General features: G+C 38.1%; 2 protein-coding genes across 9 annotated transcripts in view; one reads left to right on the top strand and one right to left on the bottom strand.

Moving 5' to 3' along the window:
* Positions 1 to 2,048, top strand: part of EYS (eyes shut homolog) — a 1,820,808-nt gene extending 1,818,760 nt beyond the window's left edge. Inside the window, exon 41 of the mRNA XM_068550856.1 lies at positions 859 to 2,048. Within this exon, the coding sequence (XP_068406957.1) occupies positions 859 to 2,048 (1,190 nt within the window). The remainder of the gene's footprint in view (positions 1 to 858) is intronic.
* Positions 2,049 to 8,342: 6,294 nt separating this feature from the next.
* The window catches only part of PHF3 (PHD finger protein 3), a 97,224-nt gene continuing 84,612 nt past the window's right edge, over positions 8,343 to 20,954 (bottom strand). For 7 of the 8 annotated variants that reach the window (XM_068551556.1, XM_068551560.1, XM_068551557.1 and 4 more), the window contains 7 exons: positions 19,640 to 19,771; positions 18,640 to 18,775; positions 16,672 to 16,867; positions 16,016 to 16,163; positions 13,638 to 13,727; positions 11,405 to 11,600; positions 8,344 to 11,182 (listed from right to left, as the gene is read on the bottom strand). In XM_068551556.1, the coding sequence (XP_068407657.1) occupies positions 9,075 to 11,182; positions 11,405 to 11,600; positions 13,638 to 13,727; positions 16,016 to 16,163; positions 16,672 to 16,867; positions 18,640 to 18,775; positions 19,640 to 19,771 (3,006 nt within the window). In that variant the 3' untranslated portion in view covers positions 8,344 to 9,074. Of the gene's footprint in view, positions 11,183 to 11,404; positions 11,601 to 13,637; positions 13,728 to 16,015; positions 16,164 to 16,671; positions 16,868 to 18,639; positions 18,776 to 19,639; positions 19,772 to 20,954 lie in introns of all 8 variants that reach the window. The other variant, XM_068551555.1, reaches the window with a different exon arrangement.

Below are 20,954 nucleotides of genomic sequence, written 5' to 3'. Positions count from 1 at the left end.
TGCAGCCATCAAGCCACCACATTGCAGCCTCCCCAGGTGAGCCCCGAGGGAACACAGGATGGAAACAGGATGCCCAGCATCAAGCAGTCAGCTGCTGCAGCCACCCCCGACGGTGCACCCTGAGGAGACTCAGGATGAGAAAGCACAGGACACTGGCCCCAGGTAGCTGAGGTGCCACGTCAAAGGAATGATTTCAGTGAGCCCAGACTCTTGCATCTTCCCATACATAGAAAAGCACTAAATTCCTTAGCTTGAGATGTCTGCTTTTCTTTAACTAACAGTAATCTTTTGATGTTCTGACCACCTGGTCCTTGTTGATTCTATCCTGTTGTCGTCCGTCTCCCCACACCCCGGCCCCGCCCCGCCTCTTCAGAGCAGTCCCTCAGAGTGATTTGAGAGTCCTGTCTCCCGGGCTTTAAGTCCTCAGAAAGTCCGCCAAATCAAACATAATTCTCAACTTGTAGGTTGTGCGTTTTTTTCCAGTCAACACTTCTCTTATCTTCCCCCCACCACCAATGTCTGCCAAAAACAGACTCAGTGGCTCAGAGTAAAACATCCAACTTAATTTTTACACACTCATCCTTAACTTAAACCACTAAAGAAAAACCTCACTTTAACTTGGTACCACAATACATTCATTCAGTGTGAAATATTTACAACCAGGGAAAACGTGTGGCGAACTCCAGAACAAAAGAATACAGGGTATGTGTATGAATGTATACAGATATATTTTGATCTGTAAATGGACACAAAACTCTCTAACATAACTGTGATCAAGATTTGTAATCTTTTTTCTCCAAAAAGGGGCAAGAGTTCTTAATGAAGTGACATTTTACTGTTGCTTTTCTTTCTCCACAGGTGATTTTTTATGTATCTCTTTAGTAAACGGTTCTGTTCAACTCCGTTACAATCTTGGTGACAGAACTATCGTTCTAGAAACTCTCCAAAAAGTAACTATTAATAGAAGTACTTGGCATGTGATAAAAGCAGGAAGAGATGGTGCAGAAAGCTACCTGGCTTTGGATGGGATAAATGTAACAGAAAAAGCCAACGCTAAAATGACCTCCCTGGACACAAATACCGACTTCTATATTGGAGGAGTGTCATCCTTAAATCTTGTAAATCCCATGGCAACAGGGAAAGAACCTGTAGGTTTTCAAGGTTGTGTTCGAGAAGTTATTATAAATAACCAAGAATTACAATTAACCGAATTAGGAGCAAAAGGTGGTTCAAATGTAGGTGACTGTGATGGGACAGCCTGTGGGTACAATGTGTGCAAAAACAGGGGTGAATGTATAGTAAATGGCACAACTTTTTCTTGCAGCTGCTTACCACATTGGGCAGGAAATACATGTGACCAGCCTGTGTACTGTTTGAATAATCTTTGCCTCCATCAATCCCTATGTATACCTGACCAATCATTTTCTTACAGTTGTTTGTGTACTTTGGGTTGGGTGGGAAGGTATTGTGAAAACAACACTTCATTTTCAACTGCAAAATTTATGGGTAATTCTTACATTAAATACACTGATCCAGATTACAGAATGAGAAATCTTCAGTTCACTACTATATCCTTAAATTTCAGTACTACTGAAACAGAAGGTTTAATTGTATGGATAGGAAAAGCTCAAAATGAAGAAAATGATTTTCTGGCCATTGGTCTCCATAATCAGACCCTGAAAATAGCAGTTAACTTAGGAGAAAGCATCTCTGTACCTATGATTTATAGCAATGGTACATTCTGTTGCAATAAATGGCACCATTTAATTATAATTCAAAATCAGACTCTTATTAAGGCCTACCTAGATGACAATCTAATTCTCTCTGAGGATACTGATCCACACAAAAAGTTTGTTGCTCTAAACTATGATGGTATTTGTTATCTAGGGGGCTTTGAATATGGCCGAAAGGTAAATATTGTTACTCAAGAGATTTTTAAAAGAAGTTTTGTTGGCAAAATTAAAGATGTATTTTTTCAGGATTCAAAAAGAACTGAGTTAATTAAATCAGAAGGATACAATGTTTATAATGGTGATGAACAAGATTAGGTTAACAAACAAACTAGCAATTTAAATATATAAAATATATCTGTAAATAGAGTTGATAGTTATTTCTTTGGCATACTGTTTACTGGAAATCAACTGTTTACTATTACCTGAAATAGTCTAAATGTTAACACTTCTTTTTTTTAATAAGCTTATAAAATATAGCTGAAGAAAAGATTTTGGTCATTTTTCCTACATCCCATTTATCTGAGTCCTGAATTTTCACTCCATTAGTTCATTTAGTGTTTATTCATCTGTGAACTGTTTTTTAAATAAAATTTAGGTGAAAATGAATTAGTGATACATACAAAGAAAAATAAGAAAAAGGCAAAAAGTATTAACCAAAGGAAAAATTAAAATTATTAACAAAGGAAATATCATAGTCTATCACATTGTTCAGCTATGAAGAGTTATATGATTGAAATAATGTGAAATCTGAATACAGACTTAAACCAAAAATCATTGAATGAATGTAGGGAGGCGGAAGATGGGGGAAAGGAGAGTTACCTGGTGAAAGTTACATCCTTGTCTTCCACAGTACGTTATCAATAGATATTATAGTGTTTTTTTAACTTAAAAAGATAGCATATACATGTCACTCACAAATATCCTAAGAAATGTCCAGAAGAATTGGTTGTGGTTATCTCTGGAGAGCAGTGCAGACACTGTTGGGTTTTGTTTATAAATGTTGTAGAATGTCTTGACTTTTTAAACCATGTACTTATATAACTGATCAAATTTTAAAATTAAACTTCATTTATATTTAACCATTCAAGTCTACAGGTCTCCAAATTGAGCATAAAACAGGTTCTGAATAATGTTATTGAAAATTATTGTCCTGATAATATCTGTGCTATTAAAAGCATAACTTGAGAAAGTACATTTTGCCCAAACACCAGTTACTGGTGTAACTGTGAAGAGCATTTTCACCCGCCCACTGTTCAGACTGGGAGACAGTCATTGCTGCTGTTGTTACTTAACATTTTCAGAGTTTGGTATTTATGACAATTTTGCCACCAGGAAAGCAACTGACAACACATGACCGACATAAAGCTCTAACAGGTAGAACAGGACCGTGTGGAGGAAAAAATCTTGGTAATAGGAGCATGTAAAGTTGAAAAGGAAAAATCTATAATTATCTATTAAATGGAGAAAAGATTTTTACACATAGGATTAATGCATAGTTTAACTTGCCAATGCTATTAATAATCAAAATCTGCCTGTACAGATTCCAGTCTATACAAAGCAGCTAGATGAACAGTTTATCATTGCAGAACTTTACAGTTGTTTTTTTGTTTTTTGTTTTTTTTTTTTGACTTGTTACTTTTGCCACTCCATTGCAATCAGAAAGCTACAGACAGTCTTGGAAAGTCCCAAAACCAAAGTTAAGAACTTTGGCATTATTCAATGGGACACAAAGTGTCCCTAGACATACTATTCGTATCAACATTAGAAAGTGTGTGAGCAAAATATAATGTAAGGTACAACTGCAGAAGGTCTATGCATCAATTCAAAGGTTTTGTTTTTTTAATAGAAACTACACAAGACAACTCCATCCAACATATGCTGAAAAACTGTGACCTAAATTTGCTTTGGTCCATACCATTCAACTTTGGAGTTATTGAGATCATAATGTTCTAAAAAAATTCCTTTTGATAGCTGACTTTAAAAGATACACATTTTATGCAAAAAGGCAAGAAAGCTGTTTTAGGAAGGCTACAAAAGCTTCAAGGAAACTTTGCCTATACCACACCCCCATCACATTTGGCCACATCTTCTCATAATACAGTGTGCCTTTCTTTAAAGCAGCACTTCCCAAAGTAGAGTCGAAGGACCCGAGGGCCCCTAGACATTTTCAGGGGATCCAGACAGATTCTTCCTTTCCCAACGACAAATCTTTGTGAAGCCAGATCTTCTTCATGTATTTCAAACAAAATGACATATTGCCAAACATTAAATGCAGAAGCAGATAAGAGAATCCAGCTGTGTCTTAAGTCAGACACTGGAGACATACAAACATGAAAAAGACCACTCTCTTAACTAAATTGACTTAGCTTGGAAGTTATTTTACATAAAATGTTATTAACATATAATGGGATTACTGTCAAACAAGTATTTTTACAATTTAAAAAATTGTAATCTCTAATACGCCAAATAAGGATAGACACAATCCAAAAAAACAAAAGCTCTTTAGAGGTCTCAGTAACTGTTAACAGTGTAAAGGGGTCTTGAATCCAGTAAGTTTGAGAATTGTTGCTTTAAAGCTGCTTCTCACAGCTGTAGTCTTACATTCAGATGTGACCACTGGCCTTTCTACACCACACTGCGAGCTCCAAGAGGTTGGAGGGTTAGGGTATTGCTCACCACTGAATTCTAAGAACCTAGCAAATGCCTGAATAGGCACAAAAGAACTGAACATTGCTACTTAGAGATTCTCCTGTAAGTCAGAATGACCTGGTTAAAATATTTTTTCACCTTAAGATGCAAAATTTCGTGTGGTAAGTTATCAACATTATTTGTTTTTGCTATCCTAGTGATGATGGCGTTGAAGATTTCCTATGTGATACGCTTTTCCATCACAAAATAAAAATAATTGATAAGGACCTTTCAGATCATTTTACTATAACATCATGATGCTTCTGAAACAAAGTGTAGAATGTAAACATGAGAACATTTTTTAAAGTAAGCTGAAATACCTTAGCCAAGAGATAGAAATATTTACCTATAAAACAATGAACTCATTTTTTTAAGACACTTCTAGCTATTGACCTAATATTTGTGTTTCAACTCACCCATTCATGTACCCTCTTGCTCTACACATGAATTAAAATTCTTTATGAAACAGAAGTCAAAGAATCAGGGTGTTTGGCACCTTCATAAGAGCAGTAACCAATTTTATTCATGATTTGCCTTGGGAGACAGAAGTCAAGTGTTGACTATGTGAACTGCCTTTTGTGGTCATTACTAAGTGGCAACCTGACCATTGTTTTAGAGGGATCTGAGGAGATGGGAATAATGCAACCGGTATGTTCAAACATTTAAGTTAAACTATTTGCTTTAATAAGATCCGGTTAACCAGCAAGCTCACAATGCACTTAAACTTGATGTATACACAGCTGCTATTAAAAAAACTGAGAACAGCTGTATGCAAATTCACCAGCTGGCAAGTAGTTTTTTGTTATTGCACATACATAAACACGTTAATAATATCCAAGTGGCTTAACTTGTCACTCCATTTTCCTATTGTTGGTATTATTTTTCTTAATTTTTAAACATTTACTATGGCCTTAGATGTTTCATAACTCCAAAAAACTTGTAACTAGGATTTGGTTCACCTACAATTTAAGCTACAATTAGCAAGTTAAGAGCTATGGTAAATAACGACCCTCAAAGTTGTACATCTCAATCCCTGGAAACTGTAAATATGCTAGGTTACACAGGAAAAGGGGAATTAAGGTCACAGATGGAATTTAGGTTGCTCATCAGTGGACCTTAAAATAAGATTATCCTGGATTATCTCTGTGGGCCCACTGTGCTCACAAGGGTCCTCAGAAGTGGAAGAGGAAATCAGAAGGGAGGGTCAGAGACGGCAGAAAGACTCAGCCCCATGTTGCTGACTCTGAAGATGGAGGAAGGGGCCATGAGGCATGGAAGGTGGGTGGCCTCCAGAAGATGGAAAACGCACAGAAATGGGTTCTTCCCAGAGCCTCCAGAAAAGGAACGCACCCTCTGACAACACTGAGATCCCCATCAGACTTCGATCCACAGAAGTGTAAGATAAATCTGTGTGATGTCAAGCCACTAAATTTGTAATAATTTGTTACAGCAGCAATAGAAAACTAATAAAAGAGGACTGGAGAATTAGGATTTGAAATGAATATAAACTTTGCAAATCTGTACAGGAGAACCCAGACTTTTGGTTATGTCTTTTTGCTCACTCTGAGGAACGGGTGGCCAGGTGGCGTTTCAGAAAGGTTGGTGGGATGGCGAGAAAAAGGGCTGTGAAAGGTGTGTGTAATCATCAGGCTTCTGTCCCTCTACCATTCTCCATTCTCAGAGCACAACCACCACACATTCAGACTTTGGAGGAAAGTAGAACTGAGCTAGGATTCCAGCTCTGACAACAGCAGTCTAACCTTGGATGAGTTTTCCAACTTTTCTAAGTCCCAGTTGCCTCAGCTCTAAGGTAAATCATCACCTTGCAGGCTGACCGAGGTTCACATAAAGCGCTCAACATGAGGTCTGACAAACTGGGTGTTCATGGAGGCTTTCTCACCGACACAAGGATTACAAGGGGCGGACTTGGTAAGTACTGAGACATCCTGGTACATTTTACTTAACAGGTCTGTATAAACTGTCTTAAGGTGGTTCTAAATTTTTGAAAACATCAAACTGTTTTTAAAGAGCAAGCTTTTCTTAAAACAGGAGAAACTAAAAGATGAACTTCATATAACTACTAGTTTGTGTAAGGATGGTTGGTAGGTGAAACTGAAAGAATGAGAATGGCTTTGGAGCTACTACTACTCATTTGAGAACTTTTCTCTTTTTCCCTTTCCTTCCTCACAAGTTAAATGCCTCAAAATACTCAACATGTCCATAGCTACTCTCCACAATATTTCAGCCCCAGGGGTTAGGTGACCTGGTCCAGCATTTAGCAGCCCTGTAATACCAGAAGACGTGGTCATTACTAACAGAGGGCTGTATGGGATCTACCGTGATTCTACGAGATATGAAGAAAGAATTTTAAATTTCCCAACAATATGTATAAAAAACTATTGGCTAAGAGGTAATCAAAAACTGACTCAAAAGGCTTTCTTCCGTTGGTTAATCCACTCTTCTTGTACCTTGCAAAAGAAACCTGGTGTCTCATCAACCCCTCGACCAGATAGATCAGTGAAAGCAGATTTACTGACATACATACAGTTGACCCTCCGTATCTGTGGGTTCTACGTCCTTGAATTCAACCACCAGATAGGAGAAAAGAATTTCAGAAAGTTCCAAAAAGCAAAACTTGAATTTACTGTGCACCAGCAACTATTTACATAGCACTTGTATCACATTTACAACTATTTACATAGCATTTACATTGTATTAGGTTTATAAAATTGTAAGTAATCTAGAGATGATTTAAAGCATACAAGAGGATGTACGTAGGCTATATGCAAATACTATGCCCTTTTATATAAGGGACTTGAGCATCCGCGGACTTTGGTACAGGTTGGGGGTTCCTGGAACCAGTCCCCCAAGGATACCAAGGGATTACTATATTTGAAATAAAAGAGCCTAATTTTTATTTTGGTTTGGGGACTTTTTTTGGTAAAACCTTGAGAATAATTTCTTCATAATGGTGCAAAAGCTGACTGACCTTCGGTTTTTTTTGTTGGCAGACAGACTCGTTTTCTAACAAGTCAGCTTGCAAAAGAAAAGTAGAGCAAATTTAAAAAAAAAACTTTATTTGAATACAAGTCCTCTGTTTTAGAACATATATGATGATAAATTTCAGAGGATATGGATGACAAAAAAAAAAAGGGGGGGGTCTCAAGTTGCTGCAAGTTAGACAAAATGGTTTGGTTTTGAATTTCCACTCATTTTCTCTCCAGTAAAAACAGCAAGGCTGATTCAGTTTCAAAACCCATTTTTAACTCTAATCTGTAGACTTTTTAGGAAAACAAACTTTATCTTCTTAATTTTGTGAAGTCATGTATATTTTTCTTCATTAATACAGGTAAGTTAAAATACTGGTTTTTCTTTCCCTCCTTTGGGTCTCAAATGTTAGTATCATTTGGTAGCCACTGCTTTAACTTATAGCAGTCAATAAAGTATATGTAGTTAAGGATGTAAATAAATTTAGGTTCAGATTAGCAATAGCCTCCCTGTGCTTTCAAGAAAAACGAGCATACGACACTGGAGTTATTTACCCCCCAAACAAATTACAGTTAATTACACATTTTACAGAAAGATTCACAACACGTTTCTCTTAAACAAAAGTTCTGTGGTCTTACAATGATTAGTCAGTGTACCAAATTTTGATGGTGTACCAGTTTTCAGAAACATACCTACAAAGTGGGTTATAGCTGCACAGTTTTTCAGTGGTAGTTTTAAATTCTAGCTTCTTCAGAACTACACGATTTATCTCAATAGCCTACAATCTAAGATAAAGAAATCGTTTTTCTCCTCATCTTAGCCTATATGCTCTTGGCTGAGTAAGAGAAGAACAATGTCTAAAGGTATTTAAAGCCTCAAAGAAGAAATTCTTTTACTACTGAATTTCAAATCACACACACAAAATAGGTGAGAAATTCTTTTATCATATTTAGAATCAAAATATCCCTTAAAATATTTACATTTTACAGTAAAAAGGATAGCAAAACACAAGATCATGTACAAGCTTAAGTATTCAAGTTTCTGAAGAGCCAAAAAGGAAAAGGAGAACAATGGACTACCACAAAGCTGTAGTACGGTAACAAACGCCTTCAATGAGTGCAGACTAAAGCAATAAATGTACTCCTTGGGTTTCTGATTCTTGGTCAAAAACTGCTCCACTAAATGATTAATATAATCCAATTACGAAGTTGCTTGGCTTTTTGTTGCTCCTCTACAGTTTCTTTAAAAACAGTGCAATTTAAAACAAACTTACAGAGGACACGTTACTCTCAAATTAGTCATTATATAAAGGACATTCACTAGAGGCAGTAAATATATTCCATAATTAACCATATTTACCAATTAAGGAATAAAACTAAAATTTCTAAGCCTTTATTGCATATTAATAAAACAAATCTTTGAATATACAGCAATGTAAAACTTTTAAAAATATTAAATTCCTATAACTAGGGCAGTTGATGTGAAGAAGGGACGGTGAGCCCTGGCCCAGAGCAGTCTGCACCGACACACAGAATTTACTGTTCTGCAAACCACCAATATTAAAAACGTAAAAGATGGCACGATCCTAGCAGGCAATCATACAAAGGTTTAAAGATACAACACTTAACAGTTATTTCAACGCGCCCCTGGAGCAGCCTGCCGGCTTTACCTTTTGCTTTTGGCTCTGTCAGTGTGGTCCCTGTCCTTGTGGTGCCTGTCTCTGTCCTTCTCTCCTTCTCTGTGCTTGCCCTTCTCCCGCTCTTTGTCCTTCTCCTGGTCCTCACCCTTAGCTTTGTCTGCCTTCTTGTCTACACTCCTGCTGTCCCGGCCTGCTCCTCGCTCCCCATGTGACAGCCGTGCCCTCTCTTTATCCTTATGCCCCTCCTCCCTGCTCTTCCTGTCTCTGTCCTTGTCCTGGGCTCTGTCTCTGCGCCTATGCCTTTCAGATTCCTGCTCCCACTCCTTCTCATGGCGCTCTCTCTTCAGGTGGTGTGAATCACTATAAAACCTCTGACGATCCCCTTTACCCCTGTTAAATGGTCTATCCAGTTGCTGTTGGTCTTGCCTACCCCAAGGGTCACTATGGCGCCTTTCTGGCCTCCGAATGTCTTTAATCTGGTAAAAATTTTGTGGGCCTAGATACCTTGACGCTTGTGAAAGGGGACCCATCATACGTTGCGGTTGGCCTGTCAGATGAACAACAGGTGGCCAGGGAACCATGGGATTCTGAGCAAAGCCAAAGCCTGGAGGGGGAAGTAACGGGGGTGGCAAATGTGGCGGAAATCCAAACATGCTTTGTGGGGGGAAATTCGGAGGTCCTGGAAATGGAAATCCAGGCGGGCTACACTTGAGATGCTGAAGGTTGGGCTGCTGTGGCCTTACAGGTGAAAAGTTTGCACCTGTTCTGGGGCTGGTGTTTCTGGAAGTGAAGCTGATGCTTTTAGCAGGAAATTCAGATTGACATGTGTTTCCAGCCTCAAAATGAGATGCGGCTGCTACTGATCCTCTCCGAAACGGGTGCACGGTTTCAATATTCTGCATTAAAATCTCCTCCTGTAAGGGTTTTGCTTGTTCCGTTTGAGAAGTGTGTACGTTTTCTACTGATGGCGAGTTCTGTACAACCCCGGAATCATCACTCTGCTGAATACATGAGTTTTTCTCTACAGAAGGCAACTTTTCCTCGACACTGCTTTGTTCGGTTAAGTGCTCCTTGTGCGATAGGCCAGGCAGGGGCTGCTTCTCTCCATTCCGGCAGCTATCTCCGTCCCTGTTTTCTGGAGCAGACGCCTGCTGACTTCGCCCTGCTGCTTGCCTAGGGTCCCTTTTCAGGTTGATAAACTGGGGGGCCCGTGTCGTATTAGCAGCAAGGTTTTCACTGCAACTCACATTACCATCTATGTTTCCTTTTCCTACATTAGACCTGCAGGGAGAACTAGTATTTGAAGTCCAATTATCTTGCAAGTTATTCTCTTGATCTTGTAGCAGCTGTCTTTTTAACGCTCTCTCTTTACTCTCCACAGTCTCCTCTTGTTTTGACTGCATCGATAAATTTGTTAGGAATGCCTCTGTAGAAACATCTGGTGGTTTACCTCTGAGACTAAGACTTGTCAAAGGCCCAGCAGACACAGAAGAGGTACCCATTCCGGATGCCTCTTCTCCTACTGAACTACCTGCCGACTCTGAAGGCTTATCTCCTTTCACCTTCACTTCCTTGGCTTCACCATCAGTTGCTTCCACTGTATCTATCTTCTCTGCTTTCAGGTTGGCTTGCTCATTTATAAATGGAATTTCTTTAAGAGTGTCTTGTTCTGTCCCTGACTGAGCTTGTTCATAGGCTTGACCAGTAGTGCCCAAAAGGCTCTGAAGGATATCATCCACAGGAAGAGGTTTGTTTGCCAATTCCAGAGTAGAAGGCTGATTTTCCCAGCCAATCAAGACCCCAGGAAGGAACCTTAAAGGTTTTGGTGGCTCCTGTTTGGTGACTTCCACTAAAGGTTCAATGACCGCTGGAAGGTCTTCCTGAAGAGTCTGCTGAGGCTTATTTCTTTGCTTGTGCAACACAGTTGTAAAAGAATTAAAAAAGTCATTTTCTTCTTCTGCGGCTTCCTCTGTGGAAACGTCTATCTTACTCTTTTTATCAGGCGGCAATGCTACCGGTGCGCTTTCAGGCACCTCGGCTGGGTGACCAGCGCTGGCACTGGCACTGTGCTGCCGTTTCAGCTTCTGACGGATAATCAAGCCCAGCAGTAGATTAGGTCTGTGCAGTTCAAGGCCTGTACAAGATCAAGAACATCAATCGACAGCCATCGTCAATCGTTACAAGAAAGAGTAAGATTCTGCATCTAGCTTATGACAGCCTCCTCAACGGGTGCCTGTCCCTGTCACGGCAGACCTCAAGGGCTGGGCCCCGAGAAGGAAAGCAGAGTCAGCTTTCCTGCTCCGGCCCTGCCTCTCACCTCACTTCACTCATATTCTATTATTAAACGGATACCTACCAGGTCCATCAAAGGGCACAAGAGGGTGTGGGATCTTATCCGCGGCGCCCAGAGGGATTAGGTACATGTCTTTAACCTGCTTCATGTTGTTAGCGGCCACTCCATAGCGCTTCCTGCTACTGAAGTACGCAAACAGCAAAGTGTAAGAAATCTGATCCTCTTCAGTCACAGGTGTGAAGCGAACCACACAAATTTCCTATTCAAGCAAATAACAAATGGTTGTTTAAAACAATAACCTAAACAGCAGCCTGGTTTTAAATACCATTCTCAATTAGTAACGATCTGCTGAGTTTTATGACTGTTACCAAGTAACGTGGCTTACAACTTAAATGCAGATATGAATACTAAAAGGAAACAACTCTTAGGAAAAGATCCTGGCTGATCCACTGGTGGATTTGTTTTATCTGAAACTGTCCCATAGAAACTGAGTCCCAAGGTAATTAGTTTGTGCAAGGTGACACACCTGTCAGTGGCAGGGAAGATATTTAAAGCCACGTCTCCCGATATCTATACTGTGTCCTTATGTCCAATGTTGTAACTCCTACAGAGGGCTGCCTATATTCTCAGCACACTGCAAATCAATAGCAGCCACCACCAGCGCCCCATCACGTACACACACACACACACACACACACACACAGAAACGCACAAATCCATGGATAATCCAAGTTACAGGGACTGAATCTAGGAATAAAGGGGGCTGGGTGAAAGACCACAAATACACACAGCCATAAATTCTGTAAAAGCATTTGGCTTACTGAGGAACTTATTTGCTTGCCTCTGGGTTCTTGGCTTTGTTTCAGATACAAAAGACAGTCCCAATTTGGTGTTAATTTGGTGGTGTGAAAAATGGATGCTTCTTCATGAAACATGAAATGGGGAGAGCCAGATCTACTGCAAAGCCTAAACTGATGCGAGATCCTAGAGAAGACACATGAATGAGCGGAACTATGGCTCCACCTCTTCTAAGAGGTCTGTCATCCAGAGAGTCCTCCTTTGGAGCCAACAACTCCAGACGGAAGCACACTGTGCAGTACCAGAGGGGCAGATCAAGAGCGTTCCCAAAACATCCAAAAGTAGTACCTCCCAATACCTTCCTATGACTTTTACTATCATGAGAAAGTGAAAGCAAGTAAATGGAGTAACTTTTTTTATACTGCTTCAAAGTTTTATTTGTATTCTAATACAGTATCAGTTTAAATTCTAAAATCTATATTGGAAAAAATATTATTTTCAGCTGACGATTATCCATTATGGATCATTACTAATCTTACTAAAGACTTCTGATCATAAAAGATAAAAAAATTAATGTTCGTTTATTCAAGATTTATTTTTTGAATGTCTATAATATGCTGGGTATTATCATCCTTGGAGGGAAAAATGATTTCTTCTAATGATTAAATATTCCTGTGTAGTTATGTTCTTTGAGTTAAAGAAATGATAGAAGATACAGAGAGAGAAAAGAAAAAGAGAGATATTGCTACAGAGGCTACTAATTATCTCCCAGTATCCATTCTCCTCATTTCCTCCTATTACAAAGAGAACCCTTAACTTTTAGTTGGGCACATGGCCATCCAATAGAGATCACACTTCCCAGCCTCCTTGGTAGCCATATGAGGTATATCAGTAAGCTCTTGCCAATGAAGTTAGAGGAAGTGAAAAGATAACTGCAAGTTCTAGGTCTTGCTTTTAAAACAACTGGACAGACATTCTTTTTTTCCCACTTGGTGCTGATAAGTCAGCTTTGACCCTGCTTGAATGATAAGGCCAACAGTCTTGAAAACAGCAAAATAACAAGACAGAAGAGCCTAATCCCTGAATAATCTAACGACCTAAAGCCTTGAACTACTGACCTACCTAACGTAACAGGAAAATAAACAACTATATTCTATAAATATATTTTAGGGTCTCTTTGTCCCAACAGCTTAGCCTATGCCCCAACTAAAACAAATGTCTATAATCAAAGCAAGGCAAAATTCCAGGATGAATCTCAATACTTACTCTAAAACACTTCTTTCAAAACAATGACAGAAATTACTGAGAGAGCATACCACGAAAGGAATGCTGGGCTTTGAGCTCTAGCAAATGGCTATATAGTTCAGCTTTGTCAGGCATATCATGTGATTTAGTACTTGTACTGGCTCCCTCCCCAGGGAACCTTGCACAAGAACCCTCAGTGGTTTACTTTTCAAATATTATCTCATATTAGTAGAGTGAAAAAAGTTCTCCTCACCTTGGTTCCTGAGGCTTTAATTTTTTCCACATAATCCCAAACTGTCTGAGGTGATATTCTACCACCGACTTGAATACTATCTGGTAGATCCTGTGGTAACGACATGAAGGTGATCAATGTATACAGATTATATTTATTATAATGTCTATACCTCATACAAACTTAGCTCTAAGACTAATTTGAAATAGTGATAAAAAAAACAAGTAAGTAAGATTATAAAATGCATCAGAGAACATAAGAAAGTACAGGAAGGGCAATTAGGCTTTACCTCAAATGTCAATTCCAAATGACTGAGATGGATGCCCAAAACACAGTTAAGAAAGAATCTGAGGTCAAGAAAAAGAAGCAGTGCAAGCATCCCAGTTTGACAATCCAGAAAAAGAAGCAGTGCAAGCATCCCAGTTTGACAATCCAGAAAAAGAAGCAGTGCAAGCATCCCAGTTTGACAATCCAGGAAGAGTACAACAGATTTCAGAATATTAGGGGACATTGTTTTTCCCCTTCCACCTCCCCCTCCTTTTTTTTGGTGGTAGTGAGTTGGGGGTATGCCTTTATCACTAACAGCTGGATTTCAGAAGTTATCAAGCTTAATTATAGAGTATATTTTTGCACAGAAGAGAATAACATTGTCATAATGCAAGGTTCATTTTTTTTTTTTAAAGACACAATCTTTCTGAGAACAGATGACTATACACAAAATCAATCAAGAGCTGTACAATTAAGAATCTTTGAAACTTTAATCAGTATATTTGTTTTTTATGAAAAGAGAAAAATCATAAAAAACATAATTAATCAAATTAATTCAAGTCAATTGAACTGAATTAACTGAAATATAAATTCAATTAAATTTAAATGATTAATTGCTTTATTTTATTTGGGATTTTAGTCCAAATCAAACTAAAAATAAGTAGAAAGCAGAGGTGGAGTTCTGGAAAGCAATCACACAGAAACTGGCTCAGAAAATAATAGTTTTGTTTAAAATCAAAAGGGTCCCGTAGTTTAGGACTTAATTATCCATTTAAAAGAAGAGTTATCTTCACCATGGACTGATCAAAGACTAAATTTCTAAACAGATTTGTTCAAAAAGAAAAGCACTGAATTTTTTTCTTATAAAATCAATGTATCTAAAATATTACTTGCCAACCAAACTATATGTAAAATAAAGTTGTTTATTAATCAAAAACACAACTAGACAAATAAGCTGATGGAGATTAGATAAGCAACATCACATTGAGTCAAACTAATTTCATCCTAATACAAAGAAAAGTTTATATTAGTCTTAAAAAAGAACAGGCATATATATGATTTATGTTTTATAAAATACTGAAAACCATTTTTTTAAAAACTTTTGCCTTTATGGTCAGCAGACTGAGAATGAATGGAAAAAATGTTAGATATGCACATAATAGCAAAATATAATCTCAACAAAAATACAGTACACATATACTGATTTATTTTCCTTCTGCATAAACACAGAGATATACAAACTTTATTCAAAGGAGTTCAGAAAACATCGTACTTTCTCACTAATCATAATACTATAACACTACAGCTGCTTGTTTCCCATAAATACTGCATAGTAGTCCCTTCCTATCCCCTCAGGTATAAAACCAACCAAGGGCACCACTGCAGCAACCAAGGTCATTGCTCTCAGGACTGTCAGCTAACTGGAGAGTCTCAACTAGACAGCTGACCCTTGAACAACGCAGGGTTTGATGAAGGGTGCCCCGCCTCTGCGCAGCTGATGAATCCGAGTATAACCTACAGCTGCCCCTCCGTATACACAGTTCCACACCTGAGGATTCAACCAACTGCGGGTCATGTGGTACCGTGGTTTTCGCTACTGAAGAAATCCGTGTGTAAGTGGACCACGCAGTTCAAAACTGTGTTGCTCAAGGGTCAACTGGGTGTGTATCTATATTCACAGAAATGGGCAGGTAAGAACCATAGTCATGAAGTTGGGGAAATTTAAGCAGTAGTGGAATTATAAGACTTGATAACAATGAAAAACTCTCCCTGACAAGCTAACACTGAAGGCCATAAATTTGTCCATCTTTTGCTTAAGTCTGTATTTAAAGAAAAACTTAGATATCCACGCAGACTCTCATTAATCTTTAATTCTGACAGAGAATACATCTTGGAAAGAGTACAGGACATGTGGATTTAATACTTTCAGAGCACAACTTTCTACAGTTCTAAAACTCCATTTGTGGACTCATAATTCCATTAATTGAATGGTTTAAGGATCACTGTCAATAAATATTTTTATCATGAATGAAAATTAAATATTTTTATTTTATTATGTTGTTTCTTTGCCTTTTGGCTTCAGAAACATATATGTCAACCCAGGCACAGAAGGGTAGAGAAGTTCACAGTACCTCTGTCAAGTACTCAGGGGAACCAGACACTGGGTAGGCTTTGGTAACAAGTTTTGCTACAGATGGCATGTTGATAAAACCTTTCCAGATGAAGTTCAATCGAGCCAGGAAGGTAGACTCAACTTCAACAGTTCCAGGCATCTCTGGACTAAAAAATGACATTAAGAAGTTTTCAGCCTAAAGATCTGCTCGTGAATAAATGCATTTTCTATTTACTCATCAATCATTTCTATTTTAGCATGTCAAGAAAACCAAAATATGTAAAGGCTATGATTAAAGAGTTTATATTTTCACTTTAATGTACTTATATTTACATAGCCATGTTTTTACAAAGTCTTTCTTCTAGGCTGTCTTGTGGACTAATATGGTCCAGAGAAATGCAAGCAATTTTTCTTTAATGACTTATCTCCTGCCTCTTGGAGCTAATGCAATTAAAGAGAGTTTTAAAGTCAAGTCCCCACACACTCAAATCTCTAAATTAACTTTTAGAGTCTTTTAAAAAATCTCAATTAGAGTACAGGAAGGTACAGTTACTGTCTCAAAAGAAAGGTTTCTTTCTTAAGAAACATGTCACTTTTCTAAAGTTTTTGAAGACTTCCAGGTATAATATGGCAAAGAGCTATAAAGAATAGAAATTATAACTAACAGAAAATTACCGTGGAGCAGAAGACAATGTTGACTTCGGAGACTCTTGTTTCTCCTCTTCAAAGAATTCAGAGGCCAAAATATTTGAGGTTGAAGACAAAGCATCTGCTATACTTTCTGCTTCATTGTCTGAATGTTTACGAGATACTCCAACAACAACTTTCACTTTTTTTGGAGAAAGATCATCTACAGGCGGTGCCATTCGACCTGAAGTCAGAAAACACCAAAATATACCATTTTTGTAAACTGGGATTTCTGTAACTTCATCCACTTTCACTTCTAAAGTTATTCAGTTTCCCTGACTGCCCTGTTGCATAACCATACATTTCCTGGCGGCGTAATTTGTAACTATCATCATTTCTCACAATGAGTTCTAGAACACCTCCCTTATTGATGTGAAAAATTAAAAAAAGAGAATGTTAAACAACTCAGACAAGCTTTTGAAAAGGAAACATTACAACCAGAACCTAAAAATGGCTTCCTGGTTCCCTATCAAACATTTTTTAAACTAAACTATACAGCACATTCCAACAGTCTTGGGAGGTAACATGAGGAACTAAGTAAAACAAATCTGTATCCCTACTTTGTGTTACATACAGCAGCAGTCCATGACATATGCATACTACAATGCTACTTAGTTACTAAGCATGAAAAAACACTAGTAAAGTTTAGAAAATGACACTGATTTTCTTTACAGAATCAAGAAGAAAACTCATTCAAACTTTCTGAAAATAGGTCAAGTCCAGTAGTATTTAACAAATACTTTGTGTGCTACCATTAAATTTATTGAAATATTACAATATTAAATATATTAATTATAAATATTATTTTAATCATCAAAATTAGTAGAAATTAATAGAATTAACAAAAAAAATATTAAGATTTTTCCCAGACAAAAAACCTAATGAGTATACTAAAAATACTAGTAAACCATGGATAGCTTTCTTCAGAGATAACAATGTCTAAAAACACCCTCCCCTTTTAAGTCTTTACCATTGTACCAACTGTGAACACACAATTTTGAGAAGATATGTCATTTTTATTATAAGAAAGCTGCCTAGTCTCTAAAACAATGACGGAGGGCAGCATGTTAACTAACCTGAAAAATTTTTCAGCTTACTGAACAAAGTATGTATCAGTCCTTTAGCATACCACAGTAAAAAAAATAAAGATCGAGAGCTACATCTCTATAGAGTGTTAAAAGACTCTCATCCTCCACCTTTACCAATAAACTGAATATAAACTTAAACTCTTGCTCAACACATTCCCATTTCTTATGCCCTAAATCCAGTCTCCAACATGTGTCAATATTACCTAACCTGAGTATCTCAAAGCCTCCCTTTAATTAAAAGCACCTTCATCTCCCTCTTGCACTAGCGTACAAACGCCTCCCACCTAGCCTCGCTCCTTCTTCTCTTGGCTTCTTTCACCATAATCTCTACTCGAAGTCAGAGAAATCTTCATGAAATTCCAATCTGATCACATCATTCCCCTGCTAAAAGCCCTTCAATCACTACCCACTGCTCTTAGATAGAAGACTAAAATCTTTAATATGGCCTACCAAAGCAGGTTTTCAGCAATTTTTATCAAAATCTGTAAAGTAACATTTTATATCATGATCCATTACTGACATACACGCACACTCCACATACCCCTGTGTGTCCGTGCACATGTATGTGTATACATGTATGTATGCATGTGTGGGGTTTTTTGTTATACATAAGTAACGGGAACTAAAGTCTCTCAAAATCATACTTACCTTTATCAGTGCAATTCACTGTGATATTTTCTATTCTCTGTTTTCGTTTGTTTTTGAAATGCTAGTGAACTACTTCCTAAATTGATTTCACTACTACTACTAAGTCACAATCTGACTCACCACCAGTACTGGGAAAACAAAAACCTATTTAAATTACAATGTACAAGTTAGTCCCCTTTCAAAATGAAAGCAACATTTAGGAAGAAATACTTCAAATTACCTATGCAAATTTTGCAGTTAAGATCAAACAGATGTTGTCTGTGTTGACTAGTGGTATCTTTAGACAAGGAGTCAATCTCTTCTTTCTGTTTGTCAGATCCTTCTGTCTTCTCCACTGTCTTACTAGCTGTAGGTTCCTAACAACAGTGAGAGTAAAAGTAGGTTAACAGAAAAACTTTGGCCTCAATTATTTAAATCATCTGATACTTCATACTGATAGTTTTCCAAAGTGAAACTGCTCCATTCATAGGTTGCTTTTCACGATTTCTTTAAAAAACAAATGCTAGATATTAACTGTGACATAAAACATAGCAAAAACTCAAACATTTCTCATTCTCCAAGGCCTCTAACGAGATCTCATATTATTTTCTCATTGATATTTGAAAGTAAGAAAAGCCACACCTGCTCTCTCAGACTAGAGTCTATCTAAGAAGCACCTACAGATCTCGAGGCCTGTGATGCAGGTGGTCTGCACACTACGTACAGAGAAAACAATGCTTTCAACATTCTCAAAACAACATTAAGCCAATAATACAGACAACTCTAATAAATACACCGTTTAAAAAATTCTTTTTTCTACTTTAAGAACAAGAGAAGCAGTGGCTTCTCTTGTTGCGGAGCACGGGCTCCAGGCGCACGGGCTCCAGTAGTTGTGGCTTGCAGGTTACAGAGCGCAGGCTCAGTAGTTGTGGCACACGGGCTAAGCTGCTCCGTGGCATGTGGGATCTTCCCAGACCAGGGCTCGAGCCCGTGTCCCCTGCACTGGCAGGCAGATTCTCAACCACTGTGCCACCAGGGAAGTCCGCCCCCCTTTATTTTTATATTTCAAGTGAATCATTTAATGTGAGTAAGGCTCAGTTTGATATTACTGTAAGTATTAACAGAAGAAAACGGTTAAGTATAAACATGTTCCCTTCTATCAAAAACGGGCAAATAAATCTTTCCTGAATCTTCGTGTTTCGAGCACTATACAACATGCTACCTCTATTATCATCATTTACCTGAATCTCCATGGCTGCTTCCTGTTCTTTCATTGGCGCATCACTCTCAATTTCTATCTCACCTTTATGAGTTATCTTCGTGATTGGCCGTCTTTCCACTTCCCTCTGTTCTTTCTCAATCATCTCTATGGTCTAATAGGAAATATTTTAAAGAAAACTTCACAGTTGAAATCACAGATGACTTTTAACCTTTAGGTAGTCCCTCAAGCAACAAACATATACTGAGTACTTGCAAATGTCAGTTTCAAGTGCTGGGGTTTTAAGAATTAGACCTCATACGTCAGCCTGGAGAAGTTTACATGTACAGTAACTGGAGGCAGCTGAAGTGTAATCTAATTTGCAAAGTGATGAAACATGATATTTACATTTAAAATCTGCTTTCTGATCTAGTATTTCAGCAGGTGCCACAGAGAAATAACAATCAAGTTCCTCTTAGATTCCTAACTTGATGTTCTAACATCTCCCACAGCAGCAGAAATTTAGTCAAACAACAGAAACGGGCTGTCCCCCATCAGAAGGCTCCTGACAGAGCATACTTTGTGACAGTGAACAAGCTCAGCAACAAAGCATAATAAATAAGCAAGAGCAGACAGAACTAGTAAAAGGTAGCTGAGAGTCGAATGGGTTAAGGAAGGTAAAGATGGATCCGACCATTTGTCTTGTCACTGTTGAGTGCAAATCCTCCTTTAAAGAAAGAAATCAGATACACAGCCCAAAGAAAGAAACAGCTGGTCTCCCATGCAGATGACACCTGCAGCCACAGTTTCAAAGAAGAAGAAAGGCACGTGCACATTTGGGATACGAAGGGAAAAAAGAGATGGTGATACTATTTGCAAAACACGAGAAATTATACAAGGGGAAAGTAAAGGAATATGTGACTGAGTGTAATGTATCAAATTAAGGCCTCTTGCACATCAAACTAAATTTGGCAGAAGATCAACATGGAGGCTTAATGCTTAAGACCAGGTAAATAGTGTAGAGTTAATATATAAGGAACCACTATTTTCTAGAATAAAGGGCTAATACTCTAAGGCTATTGTAATAAAAACAGTGGATAATGTGGCTATCTTGCGGTCACAATAATTTGAACTCACATATGCACCTCACCTTCAAAGATATTTCAAGTTCACAAACGCCCAATGAAAACTCTCAGCATTGGTAACTTTCAGAATTTTTTAGTTTTAAAAATGCAACACAGGAGACAGCTTCAAGATGGTGGAGGAGTAAGACGCGGAGATCACCTTCCTCCCCACAAATACATCAGAAATACATCTACATGTGGAACAACCCCTACAGAACACCTACTGAACGCTGG

This window comes from Eschrichtius robustus, chromosome 9, assembly GCF_028021215.1.
Source record: "Eschrichtius robustus isolate mEscRob2 chromosome 9, mEscRob2.pri, whole genome shotgun sequence".
Taxonomy (NCBI): domain Eukaryota; kingdom Metazoa; phylum Chordata; class Mammalia; order Artiodactyla; family Eschrichtiidae; genus Eschrichtius; species Eschrichtius robustus.
This window is presented reverse-complemented; position numbering and strand designations above follow the sequence as displayed.